The sequence below is a fragment of the Leptodactylus fuscus genome, chromosome 5 (assembly GCF_031893055.1).
Source record: "Leptodactylus fuscus isolate aLepFus1 chromosome 5, aLepFus1.hap2, whole genome shotgun sequence".
NCBI classification, from domain to species: domain Eukaryota; kingdom Metazoa; phylum Chordata; class Amphibia; order Anura; family Leptodactylidae; genus Leptodactylus; species Leptodactylus fuscus.
This window is the reverse complement of record NC_134269.1, coordinates 44,525,478-44,552,157: the sequence shown is the minus strand read 5'-3', so window position 1 is coordinate 44,552,157 and position 26,680 is coordinate 44,525,478. Positions and strand designations below refer to the sequence as shown.

General features: G+C 41.9%; 1 protein-coding gene across 4 annotated transcripts in view; it reads right to left on the bottom strand.

Moving 5' to 3' along the window:
- SLC4A5 (solute carrier family 4 member 5) overlaps window positions 1–15,994 on the bottom strand; it is a 54,658-nt gene extending 38,664 nt beyond the window's left edge. For 3 of the 4 annotated variants that reach the window (XM_075273002.1, XM_075273001.1, XM_075273003.1), the window contains exons 1-3: window positions 15,843–15,994; window positions 5,146–5,207; window positions 4,870–5,061 (exon numbers count right to left, since the gene is read on the bottom strand). In XM_075273002.1, the coding sequence (XP_075129103.1) occupies window positions 4,870–5,061; window positions 5,146–5,194 (241 nt within the window). In that variant the 5' untranslated portion in view covers window positions 5,195–5,207; window positions 15,843–15,994. Of the gene's footprint in view, window positions 1–2,593; window positions 2,669–4,869; window positions 5,062–5,145; window positions 5,208–15,842 lie in introns of those variants that run through there. The other variant, XM_075273004.1, reaches the window with a different exon arrangement.
- Window positions 15,995–26,680: the final 10,686 nt, after the last annotated feature.

Below are 26,680 nucleotides of genomic sequence, written 5' to 3'. Positions count from 1 at the left end.
TACTGCCCTGGTAGTTGCACCCATGTATCCAGCTCTATCTTAAGGCAGAATAACTGCAAATCCCACTGATGTCACTTAGCTGGGAAATAAAAAGTTCCTTATAGGATATTTGAAATTGGGTTTACTATATGGGACAATCCCTTTAAGAAGTCATACTCATTGTGTATTACTACTTGCTTATTTGCTGATTTTCTGTACTATGTAGTTACAGCCACTTTCACCATAGTTGAAATGGGATCTATGGAGCACATTTCAGGTGCTGTGGGAACTGGGTTAGGTGAGAAATTTTTATTTTTATATTTTTTAAAATTTTTAATATTCATATATTATAGATCTAAGGCCACTGAAGGAACAGGTGGCATTATATGGAGGCCATTTAAGTGGACATTAAATTATGGGGCCCACTAAGGAACCTTTTGAACAGGGCCCATTAAAGTAGGTGCCCTGTGTACAGTAGGAACAAAGTGAAGGAGAGTAAAATATATTGTATCTACATGCTGCAAACAAAAAACCTGCAGCACAGATTGACCATAGTGTGCCATAATATGCCAATTGTTGCTGTGGGTTGCCATCTTGGCTTTCTTCCTTTGCATTGCAAAGATTGAGAGCAGCTAGTATGTCCCAAAATATTTCCACCACTAAAAACATCACATTTTGGCAAATTTTTGCCACAGTCAAATTCAGACAAATCTAACTGCAATGAAAAATCAGCCATAAACTCATCTCATGTGTACTCAGCCTTACTGACCTATTGAACCAAGAGGCGGACATATTGGTAGAACCTGTGCAGCGACATAAGGGGCCAAGTAGGTCAGGGGGGCCTATTACATTACCCGCAACTTACTACTGTCTATTAGATTTCAGGTAAAACTAAACTAATGAACTTTATGGTTAACAAATACTGTTGGATTGTTTAAGAGACATAAGGGGTGCTCTATGCTGAGATACTGGAAAACAAGGGGCCCCTAACTGCTCTTGTACAGGGGCCCTCAGCTGTCTGTGTCTGCTTTAAGTAGATATAGCTACTGGAATAATACAGGAGGAACTCATATACCTGCTGGAGGCTTACAGGAACTAATATACATTTATCTTATCATTAATATGACTATTAGAAATATACTCTTTGGAATTATTATAGATTGTTATTTGTTTTGCAATCATTTTTAAAAAGGTAAAAAAGAATTGTTCTATAAATAGATAAATATCAGATAAATAAAGATAGATAGATGAACAGTATATACTGTAGATAGACAGAAAAATAGAGCGAAAAACAAACAAATAGATGGATGGATGGATAGATAGATAGATAGATAGATAGATAGATAAGAGATAGATAGATAGATAGATGGATATGAGAGATAAATACAGGAAGATAGATGCAAATTGAAAGGAAGGAAGGAAGGAAGAAAGAAAAAGAAAGATAGAAAGAAAGAAAAAGATATGAAACAGAAAGATAGACAGATAGATAGATAGATAGATAGATAGATGATAGATAGATAGATAGATAGATAGATAGATAGATAGATAGATAGATAGGAGATAGATAGATAGATATTAGATAGATAGATAGATAGATAGATAGATAGGAGATAGACAGATAGATAGATAGGAGATAGATAGATAGATAGATAGATAGATAGATAGGAGATAGATAGATAGGAGATAGACAGACAGACAGACAGACAGATAGATAGATAGATAGATAGATAGATAGATAGATAGGAGATAGATAGATAGATAGATAGATAGATAGATAGATAGATAGGAGATAGATAGATAGGAGATAGACAGATAGATAGATAGATAGATAGATAGATAGATAGATAGGAGATAGATAGATATGAGATAGACAGACAGATAGATAGATAGGAGATAGATAGATAGATAGATAGATAGATAGATAGATAGGAGATAGATAGATAGATAGATAAATAGGAGATAGATAGATAGATAGATAGATAGATAGATAGATAGATAGGAGATAGATAGATAGGAGATAGATAGATAGGAGATAGATAGTTAGGAGATAGATAGATAGATAGATAGCAGATAGATAGATAGATAGATAGATAAATAGGAGATAGATAGATAGATAGGAGATAGATAGATAGGAGATAGATAGATAGATAGATAGATAGATAGATAGATAGGGGATAGATAGTTAGGAGATAGATAGATAGATAGATAGATAGCAGATAGATAGATAGATAGATAGATAGATAGATAGATAGATAAATAGGAGATAGATAGATAGATAGATAGATAGGAGACAGATAGATAGATAGATAGATAGATAGATAGGAGATAGATAGATAGATAGATAGATAGATAGATAGATAGATAATACAGACAGACAGACAGACAGACAGACAGACAGACAGACAGACAGACAGATAGATAGATAGATAGATAGATAGATAATACTTATAGATAGATTGTACTGTATTGAACAACACAATATATTACACACGTTACCTTAAATTCCTGCACACATAACATGGTGGTGAATGCGGACAGAATTATGGGATGTGAGCTGCGGCCTCATATCTCTGGCAGTGAAGCCTCAGCCCATAGTAAGGTCCCCAGGTCTTACCTGGAGGTTGTGCCTGCATGCTGCCCCTCTGTCCTCCTCTCTAGTGACTGAACTTTCTGTACTTCACTACACGGCTTAGTGAGCAGATTACAGAAGGTTTCAAGTGCTTTATCATGAAAGTGAGGTCACAAAATCCTGTTTCCAGAGGTGATACGACCTGAGCCTTACTCTGTACACCTCTGCTCATTTACATAATTCAGTAAAGGACATGCTAATTGTCTTATTATCACATTATATTATAATACAATATTTTACTAAGACCAAATGTTTTCAAGTGAATTTTTCCATTTACATTAATTTGTAAAAATAGACTTTATGAGAGAATTATATATTTTCACGGTGAACTAGTGATTCTGGATCTGTGACATAGGCCCTACCAGAGAGGTGACCCCAGGTTATTAGTGAAGGTCAAATGAAGGTAATTAAAAAAAAATTGGCATTGTGGCATAGTGAGGTCCAGGTATATTGGGATTGACATACTAGGTTTAAAGCCAACCTTGTCCCCAATGTAAAATCTGTAACGTATAGTTTATGTCACAGAGGGACTTTTTGGGTGTCTTTGGGGTCCAGCACCTGGAGCAACTGTACCATGCACCCCGTATAGCTGTGTATAGCCAGCATACATCTAGGTTAGGCTAATATTAATAATGTTAGCAATAGAGGAGTGGGCCAGAGTGTTATATATTGAAACAAGGCTGGCCCATGAATCGTATTTAAATATGGTGGCTTATTAGGAGCTGAGTGGCCGCCATAGCTGCTGGGTCTCTGCTGTGAACTACAGCAAAGACCCAGTGCTACGGCCGCAATCAGTGCCTGCACTGATCATGGGTATTAAGGCCTCTGATGCCTCAGTCAAAGATGAACAAGGTGCAATTTTTGTGGAGGCATTTGGGTGCCACCATCTTTGTGTAGATCATCAGCACCCGGAACAAGATCCGGGGCCCTGCAATCAGTTGCAATGACAACCGATAGCTCTATGCAAATGTTGGTAATTAACAATGCATTGCAATGCATTAGCATTGTAATGCATTGTATCAGTGATCAGACCCCCTGCGATTCAAGACCCCTAGGGGGTCTAATAAATACAGTAAAAATAAAACATAAAAAAATATATAAAAAATAGAGATTTAAAAATTCAAGTCATCCCCCTTTCCCTAAAACACATACAAAAGTTTAAAAAAAAAACATAAAACACATACACATTAGGAATCCCCATGTCCAAAAATGCCCGATCTACAAACTAGTGGGAAAAAATAAAAATAGCCGAGCCACCGTTTTTTCACTTTTTCTCCCTTTGAATAAAAAGCAATCAAAGTAATAGACATTCCCCAAAATGATATAACTAAAAAGCACATCTGGCCTTGCAGAAAACAAGCCCTATGTATAATTGTACAGGGAAATATAAAAAAGTAATAGGTGTCAGAAAATAATAACTCCAAGAAAAAGGTTTAGTTTTAGTTAAGTTTGGGATTATTTTTAATAGGCTAAAGCATAAATAAAAGTACATAAATTTAGTATCCCTGGAATCGTACTAACCCGTAGAATACACGTGACATGTCATTTTAGCTGCAGAGTGAATGCCATAAAAACAAAGCTCGTAAGAAAGTCGCACAAATGCAGTTTTTCTCCAGTTCCACCCCATTCTGAATTGTTTTCAGCTCCCCAGTATACAAGATAATAAATGATACCATTGCAAAATACAATTTGTCCTGCAAACATAAAGTTCTCATATGGTTCTGTGAACAAAACAAAAAGGTATGGGGTTTGGAATGCAAGGAGTCAAAAACAAAAATCGAAAAAATGCTGGCAGCAGTAAGGGGCTAAAGATATTCTCCAAGTGTCTTAATGGTGGCAGTATTTTGTAACGATCAGTTCCAGTGGATACAATCATACACCACGAATGCAGGAACTTTCTATGGTCTGGCACTTGTCAGAAACCCAGCCATGATTTCCTTATAGTGGACAGGGTATCAGGCAGGGACAGTTCAAGCATAAGAAGATGTCCCAGCTGGATAACATGGTTTGGTTTCTGACCAGTCTCAGACCATAGAAAGTTTGTGCATTCATAGTTGTGTCAATTCTTCGTGTCGAATCGTGTAAAGTATGGTGTTGGTGGCATTGTATAGCAGTTGTATTTAGGCATCTGTTTGGAAGTGTTAGGCACCATACTAGTTACTTGCTCTCTCTGTAGCACTATGCTAGCCCTGTGAAGCATTGACTTATTTTATTTGATAGACATGTTCATCACCATTGTTTTCTCTTCCTGAGTCACTTACTGGTTCTGTTGATGTTATAGTTCTCATTGTCATAGTTGAGTCTTCCACCTTCATCCGTATCTGAATGCTCATCCCTGCCATAGTGCTTTTCATTTTCACTGCTCCTATCCCGGCTGGACAAGGACCTTCTTCGACGCCTCTTTCTTCTGTAACTCCGTGGAGCCGGTACTCCAATGTAGATGGAGTGGTAATCTGGAGAGAGGCCAGAGCAGAATTGTAAATCCCCATCAGCAGCCACCAGTATACCATTTACTCAGTAATATTCTGTAGTCGTACCCTCTTCATCTTCATATCGCTTCCTAGAGCCGCTGATATCATCATCCATTGTGGCCTAAACACTGAAATAGAAAACACAGAAAAATATAACATGATGGGATTGTTTCTAACCAAATAGTTTTCCAAGTCTTAAAATTTCTTGGCAGAATTTAGCTTAAAGGAAACCTATTAGGACAGTCACTCACAGGTCCTTGTGGGTTGGGGGCTTAGTGTTTCAAATAGCCCCTGTTGTATGCTATCCATGTTGTTAAAAATAAAAAAAACATTTCTACTTATTCATTGACTCCCTGTACCTGTACAGTTCTTTAATGAAGTTGGAGGAGGATGTCTTGGCTGCAATGCGCTTGTAACAGAACTTGGGCGCAAATGCAGTGAAGCCTGGGTGCATGTCCTGGGCCTCACTGAACAACTGTGCAGGCAATGCAGGAGCACTAGAGACTCTAGGTAATGTCAGAAGGTGACAGACAGGGTGCTGGAGTCACGGTATATCTCCCCCATATTCCTGACATATGGGTGGTCCAGGGCAGATCTGGAATAGGCTTCAGACCCAGGCGTGGGTCCTGGGCTCATTACTGGGCCATAAAAGGCTGCATATAACTAATACATTAAGTGACTAAACTGAATACAGTAAGTTCCTTAGCTCCCCCTAGTGGCTGCCACATGCAGATAGAATTTTATCACCCCTCCATACATGTCTGGCTTATAATTGCATTCTTTACAACAGCTATGAAACATCTTGTAATGGGGAACAGATTTTTGCCCCCTACCGAAAGGGTATGTGGATCGATGGCTGCTGACCATGGACTAGAGATACTATGGTATGAGGCACCAGAGGGATAGTTGGGAACAGGCAGCGAAGTTCAGTGGCAGACGGCAGATAAACAAGGTTGAATACAAGCCAATGATTCAGAGCAGACACCTCAGGTTCAGTAGTCCAGAATAGGCCGAGGTCATATGGGAATAGGCTGCAGAACAGAAACAAACAAGCTGAGAGCAATGAACAATAATCCAACAGCAGTGTAGTACAGAACCCTAGCAGAATCTGAAGCAGCAGATGCAATCTTACTTGGGCATGTTACACAGGGATGAGCAAACTAATATAGTTGGAAGCTGTCAGGGGCACATGTGAGCTCGATGTACCTTATGGGCTGGACTAGGTGCTATACAGAAGCGAGTACACAGGAGTAAGGTGTGTCAGAAACCACATGATGTGAACTTGAGGCAAGCCCGTTACTGAGTTAGTTAGTAGAGAGCATGATACTGTAGGGGAGCAAAAAGGGACAGCAGGTAGCAAAAGTAATTTATTGCCAATTCCTGTTGTCTCTAGGACCGGATGGGGAGCCATGATGTGCTCTGAGGAGACCCACTCTGTGTGCTCTCTCCAACCTCTTATGATATCGGAGGTGCAAGGCCTTAAGTAAGTCCACTTCACATAACTGCTGTAAGTCCTTAGCCAAGTCAGATTTGAGCAGTTCCACCATTTGCAGGTTGTTCCTGTGGGATCTATTCACGAAATCTTCAATCTTTCCCGTTAGTGAGACAGTCCGTTTCTGTAAGTCTCTCACCTTCTTGTTAGTGCCTGAGGTGTCATCCTCCAAATTGGAGACTCAGTTTTCCACTTTACCAATCTCCTGTCCCTAGTGGAACACAAATACTTAGCCACCTCTATTGCCAGTTTTTTGTAGTCAATTCCTGTATCTGCCCATGTTGGGGTTCTGTCATCTAATAATTCCTCTCTGTCCAGCTCTCAGATCTGCTCAGGTTGGTCAGGTTGCTTCGAGCCTTGTGGCGCCATCTTTGGTTCTAAGTCTGACTCTGTCCTTGTGTTAGTCAAGGCGCGGGGTTTCATGTATTCAGCTGACAGCCATTCCTCCTGACTTTTTCCCTCATAAACTAGGTTCACACTAGCATTGTATTTCCATTGTATGGTCCTGTCGGAGGAATGTCAGGACACCTCTATACACATTAGATGGTTGGCCAATCCTGTCAATCTTGGCAGGTTATCTGGTTCTGACATTGATGGCCTATTCTTAGGACAGGCCATCAATATAAGATCTACAGGGGTCTAACACCTTAAACTTAGTATAGGACATCAACATTAGATTTGGTGTCGAACACCCACAGATCACTGGTACGTAGTGTTTACACCCCGTGAGCCACGTTACTCACTCAACATACAAACTGTAGCAATGAATGTAGGTAATGCAGCTATACCCCATTGTACAGTGTGTGTACAGCATGGTTTACAGCATGTAAAAAATAACATGAGCCGCGGTTCTCTAGTACTAGTGATCTAAGAGATCCCGGGTGTCTCCAATTAACTGTCAGTCTTGGAGAATCTCATTAACACTACGCTGCATAGCTGGTATTGACCTATTGAAAAGACAGAACTGGTTAATCTTATCCCAACTCTCTTCTAACCTAATGATAACATCTGATTTAGTTCACTTGGTCATGCATGACTAAAATACCCACCATGACTCAGGAGACCAAAGATTGATTTTTATTTGGCAACTAGCTTCTGCTCGCGACTTCGTCTGTGTGTTGTTGATGGTGAGGCACTTATATTTAGCGAAATGCGCTTGGCGATGATCCCCCTGCGTCCGTCCGCGTCTCAGCTCTGTTACATCTGTGCATATGCGCAGCAGACCCAGCTGTATGTACATCCCTATGGAGAAGAGACCAAGCTGTGCTACAGCACTGCCTAAGCTCTGCTACATCTGGCAATTTGGATTACAGGGGTTTTCTACTGTCAGTGTCTGAGCAGCTTCTGTGTTATAAACGGCCGAACGGCTGTTGCTGAAATTTGACACAGTTCGCCCTTCCCCCCTCACAAGCCCGATCACCACATTCCTCTGTCTTACTCACACAAACTGTACACCGCATATACTCCTGTTAACCACACACAGCCCACATGTTCTTTTTTTTTTTTTTTTTTTTTTAATGTAGATTGTGAGCCCCATATAGGGATCACAATGTACTTTTTTTTTTTCCTATCAGAATGTCTTTGTAGAATGGGAGGAAATCCACGCAAACACGGGGAGAACATACAAACTCCTTGCAGATGTTGTTCCTGGCGGGATTTGAACCCAGGACTCCAGCGCTGCTAACCACTGAGCCACCGTGTTGCCCCTCAGCCCGCATGTTCTGTACTCTCCTGACTTTCCATTAGACTCCATTTTCCCTGGCTTGCACACTGTCCAATGCAACCCTATTTAGCTCCACCCAGACAATAGCATGATCCTATCAGAGAACGGCTCAAGGACCTGTAATGACGTCATCAACGGTCCTTAACCCCTTAAGGACCAGGCCATTTTTTGGTTTCGCATTTTCGTTTTTCCCTCCTCACATTTCAAGAGCCATAACTTTTTCATTTTTCAGTTCACAGAGTCACATGATGGTTTATTGTTTGCGGGATAAATTGTACTTTGTAATGGCACCATTCAATATGCTGTGCAATGTACTGGGAAGCTGGAAAAAAATTCAGAATGAGGTGCAATTGGAGAAAAAATGCATTTGTGCCATTTTCTTATGGGTTTAATTTTTACAGTGTTCACTGTTTGGTACAAATTACATGTTACCTGTGTTCTATGTGTCAGTACGAACGCGGTGATACAAAATTTATATAGTATTTGAAATGTTTTGATACTTTTAAAAAAATGATAAACTTTGCAAAATAGAAAAAAAAATTTGTGTCATCATGTTCTAACACCTGTAACTTTTTCATATTTCCATATGTGGAGCTGGTTGAGGTGTCTTTTTATGCGGAACAAGATGACGTTTCTATTGATACCATTTGGGGAAAGATCTGATGGTTTGATCACTTTTTATTCAATTTTTTATAGGAGGCAAAGTGTTGAAAAAAACGCTATTTGGCTATTTTTATTTTTTTTACCGCTACGTTGTTCGCAGTACGGGATAAATGTTTTAATATTCTAATAGTTCGGGCATTTTGGAGCGTGGGGATACCTAATATGTTTATGTTTAATGTTCTTTAATTACTTTTATAGCTGATCTAGGGAAAGGGGGGTGATTTGAACTTTTATATTTTTTAAATTTTTCAATACTTTTAAAAACTTTTTTTTTTCTTGTTATACATTTATGATCAGACCCCTTAGGTACCTTGAAACCTAGGGGGTCTGATCGCTCATACTATTCACTGCAATACTACAGTATTGCAGTGAATAGGAAAATCGCCTCTGGCATCGTCTAATAGATCTAGTGCAGAGACAAGCCTGGAATCCTTCAATAGGCTTCCGGCTGTCATAGCAACCGATCACCGCCCTCATGTGACGTTCAGGAGGGCGGCGATCGGCGAAACATGGCGGCGCCCGTGCCGCCGGCGCCGTTAACACATGTTTGACCACAGTGTGTAAAGGGTTAACAGCAGCGATCAGCTCGGGCACCGACCGCTGCTGTTATTGGCAGGTCCCGGCTGTATTATACAGCCGGCATCTGCCGTGTATGGAGCGAGCTCAGCGTGTGAGCTCGCTCCATACATCCCCATGCGACCCATGACGTACAGTTACGTCATGGGTCGCTAAGGGGTTAAGAGTAGTGTGAACATAAATTCATGCATAGCAGCAGTGAAGCCATGTGATTTACCGGGCTAAATAGTAGCCTATGTTCTAATCCAGGTCACAATCTATGTATGTGGCAAATTGCAAGCAAATCCGTTCAGCCGTTTTGCGTGATTGATGAACAAACATCCAAACACACAAACTTTCACATTTATAATATTAATCTAAGTTTACTCTGCCTAAAACAGTGAGCCAAGCTAGTTATGTGTCTTATGATGATCATTGTTGGGCCAGATGATACCCTACGAAGGCTTTCTTTTGATACACTATCTAATGATATACAACAATCCTATTATTTCTCCTATAGTTGCTTCATTTCAAAGACATGTAACTAGAATATCCCCATAGTTTTACAATACATCCCACAGACTTAGTGGAACAAGTACGGCTGGGTTAACAAATGGCATATGTAATACAGGAAGTTCAAGTACATGAGTAGTATTGCAAAAATCAATGCAGATTTTCACGCTGGTACATTGCCTATTTATTTCTCCAGGACTTGTAATTAGTTTCTGCAAAATGTATATTGACCTTCACACATGGCTGCCGGTATATAACGTTGACTAGCTGAGGCACCACAATCAATATCCCTCGGGGTGACATTGAAGGGCTTCTGTCTGCCGGACATCACATGGTTTTATTTGCAATCAAATTCTGTCTTTCATTGAAAGAAAATTCACGTGTTTATTGAAGTAGTCGGAACCCAGAACAATCCGATCCAGGAGAGCCAGGATGAATAATCATGAGAAAAGTTTCAGAACAACTAATAACCGAGTTTAATAAGTCATGCCAGGTTATACATCTGGTTATTTCTATTATCGGTCATTTCACTGGTGTTGTTTTTACAAAAATTATAACATATATGTGTCATTATAACTTGCGATGGGCGAGTCTCTGAAAATTCGTTTAATCTTGGGTTTGGCCAAAAGATTCGCTATGCGAACGTTATTACGTCAGAGCGCCCCATGTTACTGCTGAGGTTCTATGGTGACTGTGAGAGGCTGGAATAGGATCTAAACCTTTGGAAAATTCTGCTGATCCTAAAAGGTTTGGAAAATTTTGTTTGGTCATCTATAATTATAACCCAATCATTTTTTTTATGTAGATTGGGAGCCCCATATTGGGATCACAATGTACTTTTTTTGTCCCTATCAGTATGTCTTTACAGAATGGGAGGAAATCCACGCAAACACAGAGAGAACATACAAACTCCTTGGAGATAATGATCCTGATGGGATTCGAACCAAGGACTCCAGCGCTGCAAGGCTACAGTGCTAACCACTGAGCCACCATGTTGCCCCATAATTATAATCTGTCCATCAGCTTGTATTTGGTTTTGGATTCTTCATAGTACATGTTGGATTTTGCAAGTTGACCCATTATAATCTGTCCATCAGCTTGTATTTGGTTTTGGTTTCTTCATAGTACATGTTGGATTTTGCAAGTCTATAAACTATATAATATGTAAGTTATCTCTACTAAGCGCAGAGTCGGGCTGGCCTATCAGAGTATCTGAGGATCGGGGCCAGACACTAACACAATAATGGTCCATCAGAAGATATCCAAGGGTACTATGACCTATTTTCTAGGAGTTGTTTGAGGGTTGGACCAGAATCATATTATCTGGTGGACACAAGGAAATTCAGTCCAGTACTGACTGAGTAACTGTATGCCAGTCAGAAGACTACAGTCTTTACTCCATACTCTAGAACAGGTCATTTCAATAGTATAAAATTAATAATTTTTATACATGAAATTTGTCGGGGTTCTGTTGGAGTTCTTTAACGATTTTTTTTTTTGGAAAGACGGCTGTAAATCACTGTAAACAGATTTTGACTTTTGACAGACGTGTCCATTAAAAATATTCATAATGATAATGTCTTAAGGAATTGTTACTTATGCTATTTGTGTAGACGCTAGATAACTATTGCACTTGATGGAGTATTAGTGATATGGGCTTTGATGAACGGAATACTCAATCTCCTAGTAGAGTCTCGTGGACTCTTATACAGTAGTAATAGTTTGGTCATTTTGGTGAAGTCTTCATAAAATCCTACAATAGTCAATAGTTGCCCTATATCTTGGGTAGGGGTTCTAGTTTCCATACAGAGAGTTTTAGACAGAAATATAGCTTGTTACCTGCTCTGAATATCAATATATGGTATTGGAATTGGAAAAATATGGAGAAGAGACCTATGAATAAGGTCTTTGAAAATGTTGAATTTTAGAACCATTAAATGATAGAATCTAAAAGTTTATCCCTAAATAGTTAAATAAAAACTAGACAAAGAAAATGCACAAAAAAAAAATTCCAGCATATCCTTACTTCAAATCCTTCTTTTTCTTGGTCTTATTCTGTCTCATATTACAGCTAAAACTGAGAAATTGTATCTCAAGCTAACACTATCTGTCCAAGGAGCTCAGCCATGTCATCCTCCTCCCTCTCACAGTACCATGACAATATAAAAGACAAGTGGGTCTGCAGCAGGATCCTCTCCTCATTCTGCAGTACCATGACAATATAAAAGACAAGTGGGTCTGCAGCAGGATCCTCTCCTCATTCTGCAGTACCATGACAATATAAAAGACAAGCGGGTCTGCAGCAGGATCCTCTCCTCATTCTGCAGTACCATGACAGTGTAAAAGACAAGTGGGTCTGCAGCAGGATCCTCTCCTCATTCTGCAGTACCATGACAATATAAAAGACAAGTGGGTCTGCAGCAGGATCCTCTCCCCATTCTGCAGTACCATGACAGTGTAAAAGACAAGTGGGTCTGCAGCAGGATCCTCTCGCCATTCTGCAGTACCATGGCAGTGTAAAAGACAAGTGGGTCTGCAGCAGGATCCTCTCCCCATCCTGCAGTACCATGACAGCGTAAAAGACAAGTGGGTCTGCAGCAGGATCCTCTCCCCATTCTGCAGTACCATGACAGTGTAAAAGACAAGTGGGTCTGCAGCAGGATCCTCTCCCCATTCTGCAATACCATGACAGTGTAAAAGACAACTGGGTCTGCAGCAGGATCCTCTCCCCTTTCTGCAGTGGCACAAAAAGATGACATTAGATTTAGTGCACTTTAAGATATTGGTCCATATAATGGAAGTCAAAATTATGTATTTATTTTTTTACTTTTTGACTGGAACGGGGAACATTACAGAAAAACATTGCAGACTTACTGGAGTTTACAAGTCGTCCTGAGACCCATTCAGACTGTTTGACTAGGTTAATAACATTTGGGAGAAATTTAAGAAGCTTGCCTCTATATTAATAAAAAGAAGCTCAGAAGTTGAGTCACAGCTTTGCGTTATTTTAGAGAATCCCATTTAAGACTACGAGTTGGGCAGTCAGCGAGGGGCTAAATATTTCCAGGAAAGACTTCTGATTTATAGGCGGAATGAGTTATTCATGGCTGACCACACTCTACAACAGGAGCATATATGAATGTACATATGTATTCATTCATACGTCATATGGGGCAGATCATAACACTGGTGATGTAGGGTTAGGACACCAAGCTGTCAGTATTGAGGGACCCCAGGATAAGTCTGAATTTACAGCCCTTATCATGTTATTTTTTATATGAAAAAATTATGAGGGCATGTTCGTAGTTTGTTATAGAAATGTCTGCAGCAGTTCACATACCCTTGTGATGTTTTGTAGCATCTGGGACAAATAATATCAATTTCGACTTCTGAAGAATCTCTTCTTTAGGGCTAATATTGTGGCTGTATTATATGGTCTATATTATGGCCACAAATCCTGTTATGGCTTATAATCAATATGATAGGGATCTACAGTGCTGTAAGTTTTGGTCATTAGACCCAAAGTTGGGACCAAATTTGTATGGACTGTGTAATACAGCCACAATATGGCCATGTGAATTGGCCCTTAAAAATAAGGGAGTACTACTGGGGCAGGAGACATGATCTACTGGGGTAGGAGAAGACATGATCTATTGGAGCAGGAGAAGACATGATCTACTGGAGCAGGAGAAGACATGATCTACTGGAGCAGGAGAAGACATGATCTACTGGGGCAGGAGAAGACATGATCTACTGGGGCAGGAGAAGACATGATCTACTGGGGCAGGAGAAGACATGATCTACTGGGGCAGGAGAAGACATGATCTACTGGGGCAGGAGAAGACATGATCTACTGGGGCAGGAGAAGACATGATCTACTGGAGCAGGAGAAGACATGATCTACTGGAGCAGGAGAAGACATGATCTACTGGGGCAGGAGAAGACATGATCTACTGGGGCAGGAGAAGACATGATCTACTGAAACAGGAGAAGACATGATCTACTGGAACAGGAGAAGACATTATCTACTGGGGCAGGAGAAGACATGATCTACTGGGGCAGGAGAAGACATGATCTACTGGGGCAGGAGAAGACATGATCTACTGGAGCAGGAGAAGACATGATCTACTGGGGCAGGAGAAGACATGATTTACTGGGGCAGGAGAAGACATGATCTACTGAAACAGGAGAAGACATGATCTACTGGAACAGGAGAAGACATGATTTACTGGGGCAGGAGAAGACATGATCTACTGGGGCAGGAGAAGACATGATCTACTGGGGCAGGAGAAGACATGATCTACTGGGGCAGGAGAAGACATGATCTACTGGGGCAGGAGAAGACATGATCTACTGGGGCAGGAGAAGACATGATCTACTGGGGCAGGAGAAGACATGATCTACTGGGGCAGGAGAAGACATGATCTACTGGGGCAGGAGAAGACATGATCTGAGACAGACATCAGAGATAAGCAGTGTCTAGGTAACGCTGGTCATCTCTGTATAATCCTTGGGATCTGACTTCAGAGTGTGATATATATATATATATATATATATATATATATATTCTAGACACTATGAGCTATTTTCATTCATGGAATTTTTTCTGTGAAAACTGCTGAGGTGCATACACAGGAATCTGGACATGGTTCAATGTTTTCTGAACGTCACCGACTGCTTTTGCTTTTCCATTCACAGGCTGTTTGTATTTTTCCATATGGTTGTAGTTCCCTTTTCAAACGCCCCTTTTATTCAGTATCTGACATTCTTCATGTGCGGGAAGCATGATAAAACCCAAAAGTAAACATCACAATGCTTCATATAACTTTATCAGAATCAATACGCCAGTTGTCACCCTATTGGTAATATACAGTATAAGGCACAAGAGCTTTGCCAAATGTATAAATGCCACTATCAGACATGCAAGCGGAACTACATTTCCAACCTACTACAGGAAGCTGTAACCCTTTCATGTAACGGAATCTCTTATGTACAGAGGTTTGGGAACAAGATCACAGATGATGGCTTAGATTGTACTTGTCCCACCCGAGATATTCTCCTTATACAAGTTACCAGTATAGATGCTAATATAAGTCACACAAATATTGCTGGAACTTATTCAAATTGGAGACATGGTATAAATTATGGGGTAAGAACAAGAGGCAACACGGTGACTCAGTGGTTAGCTTTGCAGCGCTGGAGTCCTGGGCTCGAATCCTGCCAGGAACAATATCTGCAAGGAGTTTGTATGTTCTCCCCGTGTTTGCATGGATTTCAATTCTACAAAGACATACTGATAAGGTAAAAAAAAAAAAAAAGGACATTGTAATCCCTATATGGGGCTCACAATCTACATACAAAAAAATAATTATGGGGTAGGAATTTTTGGGATGTCCCATCATAGTACTATAGATCATAGGGATGAAAAAAGACACAATGGATCGAGTTCAAACAAGAGAAGGAAAACAACCCCTATGTCTCCAACTGTGTTAGATCAGAGAAAATTGGTAAATATAGTCCTCATTAATCTATAGTTATAGTACGGACTCTCAGATCTCTACATAAACTAACCATTGCCAGGGATTGATCATTGTACATATATTCCATTATATATAGAATTCCATATAGTTATTTTCCTTCCCTCCAAGTAATAGATGACACTTTGCCTTTGGATACAATGTTACATGTTACAATGTGATTCTATAATCCTGACAACTATGTTCCCATCATCCCCTTCAGTCTCATTCAGATAAGTATATAAATGTCCACTCTCAGTATACAGCAGTGTGGTCTGTATATAAGACCAGGGTCACTTACCTCGGTGCCCGCTGTAGGGAGGCGCAGATCACAACACTGGCACAGATAGTTTGGATGCTCTGGGCATGAAGAGCAGGGACTTGCTGGTGACAATAGATTCAGGCAGTGTGAGAATTGACTGCTGATGCCAAAGGTCTGACACTGCCCAGATTACAATTTGGTTTTGGGGCATTGACTTTCTGAATAAATCCCATCATGCCTCAGAGCAGCATTACATTTATAGAGGAGAAAAAAAGCAAGTGGCTCTTACACAAACACAAAGGGAGGACAATGAGGAGACGTCCATGACACCATAAGCAGGGAGCGTATCTAAGCTATGATGTCATCACCTAAAGCGTCTCTCTAGTATTATGTGAAATAGGTTTACGTGCAAGGGTCTCTGTTTTAGCAGTAGTCAGCTGTCACTTCACATGAATATCATAGGTATGCCAGACAATGGGGTATATATATGGAAATTGTTAAAGGGATTACAATATTAATGACCTGTCCTTAGGACACCTGAGACTGCCACCCATAAGCTGTTTGTAGGAGACCATAGCGTTTAGGGGAGTGCTGTGGACTCTTCACCGCACCGCACATTGTGTAGCAAATGTGCTTGGTATTGCAGCTCAGCCTTATTCACTTGCATGGGACTGAGCTGCAAACAGGTCACGTGATGAATGAACATGACGTCACTGGCCTGGGAAATGGAAGTGGCAAGTGGAAGCAGAAGTATCAAGTATCGAGTCCCCCACCGAACAGATATTGCTAAACTATCCTAAGGATCTAAGAATATGCAGTAGCTATCTTGTGCTTTATCACTTGAAAAAAGAGATATAATATGAAGCTCCTGGACCCCAGTGCAAAGTCTGTACCCAAACTATAATGTATCATTTATAGTACTGGTCTCCTCATATTGAGACACCTTATGGGCCCCCTAAGGCTCCTGGAACAAGGTGTGCCCGCACTCTCCGCATCTCCTCAAGTTACACCCCTACTTGTAAACAGCAAGAGATCCAAATTCAGGTGTATGGCTCAGAGGTATATGAGATAATCCCTTTAAGATGAAGAGGCTGTAATCTTCTGCTGTATGGGATCTTCCATTTCACCTCCCTGTTCAGTCCAAGAACATAAAAACATAGCCTTCAACTTTAACAGCAGGTTGAGCTTTCTTATACTCACAAATATAGTTAAAATCCCTTAAAAGTCCATTTGGTAAATAGTCCTGTTTGGTACTGCAGAGTGTCATGGGCTAAACACTAACCAGAAACTTCCCTGATCCCTCACCATGTTAAATAACCACACCGGACACCGAGTCATTTCTGAGTTGGGCAGGGGGCGGCCACAGCTTTAATTTTCTTAAGACACAGCATCAACATTTTGAACACTTATAAGAAACCTTCACCAGTCAGATCAGGAGCAGATGCCAGGCACCAACCTCCCAATTGGAAGATCACTTTCCTTATCCGCCATTATTTCTTGTTGACCATCGACTTCCAGCTGTGACTTGGATAATAATAGTAAAGCAGCTGTACACTAAAACAAAACCAATGCACAATGGTAGATCAAACAAAAGTGAGACCTCCAATATGCCCAGTGAAAAATGGGCAAAAGGGCTGGTGATTGCAAAGAAAGAGGCCATTACCAGGCAGAGTAGGCACTGGGGGTAACCCATATTCATCTGACATCATGGTGAGTGGGAGGTGAAAGTTCCAAAACATCTCGATCTGGTGAAATCCCAAGCTCCTTCCACCAGGTATGCATTCAACCTTATTTTCTGACCAAAATAGATAAGAATGACCCAAAAAACAGACAAATGGGGGTGGGGTGGAATCTGAAAGAGAGAAGCCAATTAAAGTGGCAAATCTGGGTGAATATAACCCAAGAAACAATTTGATTCCCAGCACCCAATCTGATGCGCTCTTACTTCCAACAGACCCACTCTAGCCTCCTCCATCACTACCCCCATCCTGAAAGAGTTGGTGCCATACTCTCCGGGGAAGACTTCAAGCAAAGTCTGAAGACTGTTGGAACTGATGTTGGACTGGGAAGAAAACATTTTATTGTGATGTTAAAGCTGAGAGGGAAGAAGGACCCACCTAATAAAGTGATGAGGTGAAAAGGGTATGAAAACAAGGACGACTCAAATGTAGATGCAAATACCACCACCGATGGCAGAATAGATGCCTATATTGCCATTGACTGAAATATGACAGTCCCCAACTAAGGAACACCACAGCACCCAGGCCTTACCATGTCTTGTCCATGTAGCAGGAGTAACTGAAGCCTGCACCTATGGCATTATTCATTCTTCACCAGATCCCATAGGCTGACTGGGCATGAAGATCTCTCCAGTACAACTCCCGCACTGGTATGGTTGCATACACAGGCAAAACCATTGGATCAGGATCAGGAACAATGCTGGCTCAGCTCACCCTGTGGGAGGACTGTCTAGACAATTGTTCAGGATTCGGTCTTTTGTACTTGCATTGCTTGGTCCTGTCAAACTCAATGAAACTTCAGGAACTCTCCTCTGAGCTTTAAGGGGACTGTCAACGTGATGATCTGGATATCCTAGACCACCCATTCTACTTGAGATTGGAGGCACAACTTATTGCATTGTCTCCAGCAACTCCAGCAGATACTAAACTAGAAAGTGCACTCACACTCATGGAGGCTCTGCTGATTATTGGCGGGGGGGGGGGGGGGGCTATTCTTGGTGGGAGAAGCACTGCCCGCCATATGCTAAGGAACAAGGTGCATGTGCTTCAGCATGGCAACGCCTTCAAACTGCTGGGTGGAGAAGAGGCACTCAAGCTCAGATGAGAAGGATGTGTCTGCCTAGGTGGAGGCCTGCCTTTATTAATACACGCTGAGCTAAGTACCATGGTGGTAGGGGCACAGAGATCCCAGATTCCAGCCAGCCAAGTTCAGAAGCCCCCCTCCCCCTTAACTTGACAACCATTCAGAGCAGATACAAGACAACTCTTGTCGGCCATATCTGCAGCAGTGATTACTTGTTAAGGCAACTAGAACAAGGTGAGGAGTAGTCACTGGAGCAGGGGGTAGAAGAGGAGAAGAGAGGAAGACTTATCTTCCTGGGCATGGCCTCTGCTGTCCATGGGTTACTGTTATATCACACCGTAATCTTAGTCTTTACATAAAATACCTTTTTTGACACTAAACAATTCACAAACAAAAAAAGTCCATAAATCACAGAAAAAACAATATTACATCATGAGAAATATAGAAGTATTGTTGGGGTCATAATAGCCCCAGAGCTTATGTTGTTGTAGTTTCAATTTAAATAACAGGCCAAGATCGGCTAAAGCCATCCTTTGGCCTGGAGAACCACAAGACACAGATGGTATTGTATCAAAATGGATTCTGATTTATTATTACAGAGAGTAGCATTTATACAGACAAAAGCAGGTTGGACTTTGACATGATTGGTTATAACATAATCTGTGGCACATGACTATTGGATAAGGTCTGCATCTCATTACTATACTCCAACCTGGGATGACCTTTCTCATGACATACAGAAGAGTTTACAATGTTTATGTGTAAACCAACATCTTACACTAATTCTAGATGTATATATCACAGCACGAGAGATAATGATCACATGCTATCTGTCCAGTCCGGTCTGTGGCTAAGGGTCAACTGGTTATAGAACCTGTTATGAGATTCTCACCACAAACAGATAAGGAGTTACAACCCAACCATCAACATTCCACACGCCTTATCCCCTAAAGGGGTCTCTTAAACTCTAAACAGACATCCTTATGAAGCTTATATAAGAAAAAGCTTACAAAATGGCTGACAGAATACAAGATGGAAGATGTGATCCTAACAGTATCAAACATGAAATCCACCCATATTAGCTAGGAGAAAACACACTACCATTATGAGCGTCCATTACTCTCATCATAGGATAAGAGCAATGGAGACTAACTGTAGTAGGGTGACGGACATGGACGGAGACCCCTCTGTCTGCACTTGTTCCCACTGACTCTAATGTAAACAAACACGATGGATGCTTTCTTTCTTCCATCATGTTTGTTTGGCTTTGTACTGGAAGAAAAAGTCTGCAAAACTGTTTGGTGCAATGGTCCTTGGTCCTTGTTGCTCCAAAGAGCTTATTTGTGTGATGCCAAAGAAATATGATATCTTGGCAATGGAAAGAGGAGACACCATTTGATTCAGGTCAGAAGAAAAAGAAAATGCAATCTTTTCACTTCCTCTTCAACAAAAATAGACTTGCAATTGTCCAAGTTCTGGGTGCAGGTTCTTAAAGGTTGCTAGCCCTGAACTAGTTCCTAGTTGTAGCTATTAGTCTCATCCAAAAATTATCCTCACAGTCTCTGAGAATGATAAAAGATCTCATCTCCGTCTTGACTGCAAAAGAATCAATAGCCCTGACTTGTATCTGAGTCTTCAATCGCCCTAACCTACACACTCTAGCCTACATTTTCTCCTCGAGACTCTGTTTCCACCTCTGTTTCCTTATGAGAATGACCTAAGCTTAAAGGGGCTCTATCAGCAAAATCATGCTGAAAGAGCCCCACATATGCGTGAATAGCCTTTAAAAAGGCTATTCAGGCACCATAAAAGTCATAGTAAACTACCCCTCCAGTTTTAAAATAATACCCTAAAAAAGAATGCGATCTACTTACTAGAGATGAGCGAACACTAAAATGTTCGAGGTTCGAAATTCGATTCGAACAGCCGCTCACTGTTCGAGTGTTCGAATGGGTTTCGAACCCCATTATAGTCTATGGGGAACATAAACTCGTTAAGGGGGAAACCCAAATTCGTGTCTGGAGGGTCACCAAGTCCACTATGACACCCCAGGAAATGATACCAACACCCTGGAATGACACTGGGACAGCAGGGGAAGCATGTCTGGGGGCATAAAAGTCACTTTATTTCATGGAAATCCCTGTCAGTTTGCGATTTTCGCAAGCTAACTTTTCCCCATAGAAATGCATTGGCCAGTGCTGATTGGCCAGAGTACGGAACTCGACCAATCAGCGCTGGCTCTGCTGGAGGAGGCGGAGTCTAAGATAGCTCCACACCAGTCTCCATTCAGGTCCGACCTTAGACTCCGCCTCCTCCGGCAGAGCCAGCGCTGATTGGCCGAAGGCTGGCCAATGCATTCCTATGCGAATGCAGACTTAGCAGTGCTGAGTCAGTTTTGCTCAACTACACATCTGATGCACACTCGGCACTGCTACATCAGATGTAGCAATCTGATGTAGCAGAGCCGAGGGTGCACTAGAACCCCTGTGCAAACTCAGTTCACACTAATAGAATGCATTGGCCAGCGCTGATTGGCCAATGCATTCTATTAGCCCGATGAAGTAGAGCTGAATGTGTGTGCTAAGCACACACATTCAGCACTGCTTCATCAAGCCAATACAATGCATTAGCCAGTGCTGATTGGCCAGAGTACGGAATTCGGCCAATCAGCGCTGGCTCTGCTGGAGGAGGCGGAGTCTAAGATCGCTCCACACCAGTCTCCATTCAGGTCCGACCTTAGACTCCGCCTCCTCCGGCAGAGCCAGCGCTGATTGGCCGAAGGCTGGCCAATGCATTCCTATGCGAATGCAGACTTAGCAGTGCTGAGTCAGTTTTGCTCAACTACACATCTGATGCACACTCGGCACTGCTACATCAGATGTAGCAATCTGATGTAGCAGAGCCGAGGGTGCACTAGAACCCCTGTGCAAACTCAGTTCACACTAATAGAATGCATTGGCCAGCGCTGATTGGCCAATGCATTCTATTAGCCCGATGAAGTAGAGCTGAATGTGTGTGCTAAGCACACACATTCAGCACTGCTTCATCAAGCCAATACAATGCATTAGCCAGTGCTGATTGGCCAGAGTACGGAATTCGGCCAATCAGCGCTGGCTCTGCTGGAGGAGGCGGAGTCTAAGGTCGGACCTGAATGGAGACTGGTGTGGAGCGATCTTAGACTCCGCCTCCTCCAGCAGAGCCAGCGCTGATTGGCCGAATTCCGTACTCTGGCCAATCAGCACTGGCTAATGCATTGTATTGGCGTGATGAAGCAGTGCTGAATGTGTGTGCTTAGCACACACATTCAGCTCTACTTCATCGGGCTAATAGAATGCATTGGCCAATCAGCGCTGGCCAATGCATTCTATTAGTGTGAACTGAGTTTGCACAGGGGTTCTAGTGCACCCTCGGCTCTGCTACATCAGATTGCTACATCTGATGTAGCAGTGCCGAGTGTGCATCAGATGTGTAGTTGAGCAAAACTGACTCAGCACTGCTAAGTCTGCATTCGCATAGGAATGCATTGGCCAGCCTTCGGCCAATCAGCGCTGGCTCTGCCGGAGGAGGCGGAGTCTAAGGTCGGACCTGAATGGAGACTGGTGTGGAGCGATCTTAGACTCCGCCTCCTCCAGCAGAGCCAGCGCTGATTGGTCGAGTTCCGTACTCTGGCCAATCAGCGCTGGCCAATGCATTCTATTAGCCCGATGAAGTAGAGCTGAATGTGTGTGCTTAGCACACACATTCAGCTCTACTTCATCAGGCTAATAGAATACATTGGCCAATCAGCGCTGGCCAATGCATTCTATTAGCTTGATGAAGCAGAGTGTGCACAAGGGTTCAAGCGCACCCTCGGCTCTGATGTAGCAGAGCTGAGGGTGCACAAGGGTTCAAGTGCACCCTCGGCTCTCCTACATCAGAGCCGAGGGTGCGCTTGAACCCTTGTGCAGCCTCGGCTCTGCTACATCAGAGCCGAGGGTGCGCTTGAACCCTTGTGCACACTCTGCTTCATCAAGCTAATAGAATGCATTGGCCAGCGCTGATTGGCCAGAGTACGGAATTCGGCCAATCAGCGCTGGCCAATGCATCCCTATGGGAAAAAGTTTATCTCACAAAAATCACAATTACACACCCGATAGAGCCCCAAAAAGTTATTTTTAATAACATTCCCCCCTAAATAAAGGTTATCCCTAGCTATCCCTGCCTGTACAGCTATCCCTGTCTCATAGTCACAAAGTTCACATTCTCATATGACCCGGATTTGAAATCCACTATTCGTCTAAAATGGAGGTCACCTGATTTCGGCAGCCAATGACTTTTTCCAATTTTTTTCAATGCCCCCAGTGTCGTAGTTCCTGTCCCACCTCCCCTGCGCTGTTATTGGTGCAAAAAAGGCGCCAGGGAAGGTGGGAGGGGAATCGAATTTTGGCGCACTTTACCACGTGGTGTTCGATTCGATTCGAACATGGCGAACACCCTGATATCCGATCGAACATGTGTTCGATAGAACACTGTTCGCTCATCTCTACTACTTACCTATCGTGCACGGTGGGCGGGCATTCAGGGTGTGTCTTCTTCTTCATCTACGCCTCCTCTTTCTCCGCTGTCCTCGGGTCCCGTCCTCCTCCGGCGCTCGCAAAATGACATTGATAAAAAAAAAATGGCCTGGGTACATGCGCAGTAGCCGTAGTCCAGGCCTTTTTTTTTTTTAATCAATGTCAGTTCACGAGCGCCAGAGGAGGACGGGACCCGAGGACATCGGAGGAAGAGCAGGCGTGGATGAAGAAGAAGACGGTGCACCCTGAATGCCCGCCCATCGTGCACGATAGGTAAGTAGATCACATTCTTTTTTATGGTTTTATTTTAAAACCGGCAGGGGGGGGGGGGTAGTTTAATATAACATTTACTGTGCCTGAATAGCCTATTCACGCATATGTGGGGCTCTATCAACATGATTTTTCTGATAGAGCCCCTTTAAAGGGATGTGCCGTTTACCTTTCTCCAGCCTTATTGGTGTGGTCTACTTAAAGTCACATCAGGTTTCAACAGTAAACACATAAAACATAAAAGTGAGAAAATACAATCAGATGATTGTTAACTCTAGCAGTGTTCTCCTGGGACAATGCACTAACTTTAATCCTTTCCAATATCTCCCATACTGTTATGGTGGTTCTCATATATTATACCGCGGAGACCCATACGAAATGGTGCCTCAGTCCAGACAGCCTGTAATAGAAGTCTAGGGATCTTACAATACATTGCATTGCATTAGTGATCAGACTCCTAAGGTTCAAGGATCTAAAAAGAAAACCCAAAAATCAAGAAAAAAATACATAGGGGAAAGTTGACACATAGGAATTTGAAACAGATTTTTTCTGCTTGTTAACCACTTCCGGACCTCCCATAGACTATATACGTCCGGGAAGTGGTTGCCTTGTTCTGACAGGACGTACCTGTACGTCCAGTCAGAACACAGCAGCTGCACGGAGATCGTGCAGCTGCTTTCAATGGGAGCCGGCTGTAACTTCAGCCGGAGCTCCCAGAGAGAAGACAGGGAAGATTTATTACCTCCCCTGCCTTCTCGATCACTGTGTATACAGCCCTCAATGAGCACTGTATACACAGCTATGGATGCTGCCATAATTCAGCCGCCCTCTGACCCGGTGGTCACGTGATCCGCCAGGTGCAGCGTCCTACAAGAGCTGCTGAGTCCTACAGGACCCCAGATCAGCTCAGTAAGCTGTGTATACAGCGTGAAGGAGACTGTATTTCTCCTGCAACTGGGGTTAAATTTAGCAGCCCCAGTTACAGGAGACCTCAGCCTCCAGTACAAAAAAAATAAGTGATCAGATGTCCCCAAAGGTCTCTTTATCACCTTATGGGGACACAATCTGGAAAAAAAATAAAATAAAAATATAATAAAAAAGTTTTAAAAAAATGTAAATAAAATAATAATAAAAATTAAATAAATAATACGCTAATAAAACGCCGTTATTAAAGGTTATAGTCCCACCCCTGACGACACCATACAAAATACCGTAACGGAGAGGAAAAACTATATTATAAAGTTTTTCAGTGACACTTTGTGTTATTAAATAAAAAAAAAAAAAAAAAATTGAAAACCAGACGCAATTTCCCTCCTATTTTTTTTAATATTTTCCCGGATATAAAAAAAATTAAAACACATTTGAAAATAAAAATAACATAAAAATAAAGCCCTATGTGTCCCCGAAAAAAGACGCAAAAATTAGTTTACTGAGACATACGAATTTTTTTTTACAGACCTCAAAACTGCACATACAAAATAAACCTAAAATGTGTCTGGTCCTGGACCACAAATTGGCCCGGTACTGAAGTGGTTAAAAAACAGAGGAGGATTTTGACTTTGATTTTGATGCTGAATTTGAAGTGGAATTTGAAGAAAAGTACCACTTTGACAATTTCCACGCTATCGGTAAGCCTAAAGCCCCACGTTGCGGAAACACAGCTTTTTTTGTTGGCCAAAGCCAAGAATGGCTACTAAAGGAATGGGAAATATATGGTAAGCTCTTATATTTCGCTGTTCTGCTAAATCCATTCCCGACTTTGGCTCAAAAAACCGCAGCAAAATCTGCAACAAAAAAGGCTGCATTTCCGCAATGTGGGGCCTCAGCATAAAAGAGGTATTTTCATTCATGTCAATGGGATGTCACAGGTGGAAACTGCTTCAGGCTGAGGCCCCACGTTATGGAAAGGCAGCTTTTTTTTTTTTTTTTTTTTTTAGGCAGCTTTTTTTGTTGCAGATTTTACTGCGTTTTTTTGAACCAAAGCCAGGAGTAGTATATTTCCCATTCCGTTTGCAGCCATTCTTGACTTTAGCTCAAAAAAACCACAGCAAAATTTGCAACAACAAAAAAAACTGCGTTTAAGCAATGTGGGGCCTCAGCCTGAAGAACGAGCAGGATGCTTATTTTTCAGCTAGATGAAGAAAATCAGCTACTGCCTCCCATTGAAATGTATGAAATTTCAGGGGGAATTTGAGGCATATTCTGCGTTGCCGTTGTGGTTTTCGCATTTGTAAGCGGTGTGTAGTGAAAGCTCACAGATGGGTCCGTGTGCTTGCCGCTCACTGCCTGCACGAATCATGCGGACAGGAAAGTAGATAGTGAAGTGCTTTCATGTCTGCACGATCCCTGCGGAGATCTCGTGGCAAGCACACGGACCCCATTATACTCTATGGGGATCTGTGAGCTTTCACTACACACCCCTTACAAATGCGAAAACCACAACGACAGCGCTTGCAATTGCGTTTGGTATTCCGTTCGGGGGATGTGGACTCCCCCAAACAGATTACCAATGCAGATGTGAACGGGGCCTTATGTAACTATATAACTGTGACCATCTTTCTTGTATGAGCCCTCCTATACACAGTCGTATAACTCAGTATAGGGTCCATATCCTCCAATGTTTCGGGAAGATATTCTTCACATTCTGAGCATTTTTGACATTCCATATTAATAAGTAAATCCCTTTTATTCCTACACTCATTTTCTACTCCATTTTTTAATCCCATTACACCGTTTTCTTCATGACATTTCTTCATATCGTTAATGGTCGTGTTAATGTCAAACTATAATCTGGCTTTTCCAAAGATCTTCCTTTAATAAGTCCTGCCCGCTGAACAAAGTCTTCCTGTTTTTTAACAGTTTTCTTTAATCCTCCCAATCTGTCATTTTGGGATATTTTTAATCTCTGGATCATGATGACAACTTGGCTATATTTAGAGAACAAGATGTCATCATGAACTGTAAAAAGATCCTGAAATGACAGATTAGGGGGATTAAAGGAATCTGTTTGCAACAGGAAGACTTTGTGCAATAAGCGGAACTTATTAAGGGAAGATTTTTTTTGGAAAAGGGATATAATAATAACTTGGAGAGATATCGAGGAAGTCCATAAGGAAGAAAATAAACCGAGCCGAAACTGAATGGAGAGAATAAGAGGGATTTATTACTTACTATGGGATACAGATAATGCCCATGTGTTATATATAGTGTTAGGAAACATTGGGACATATT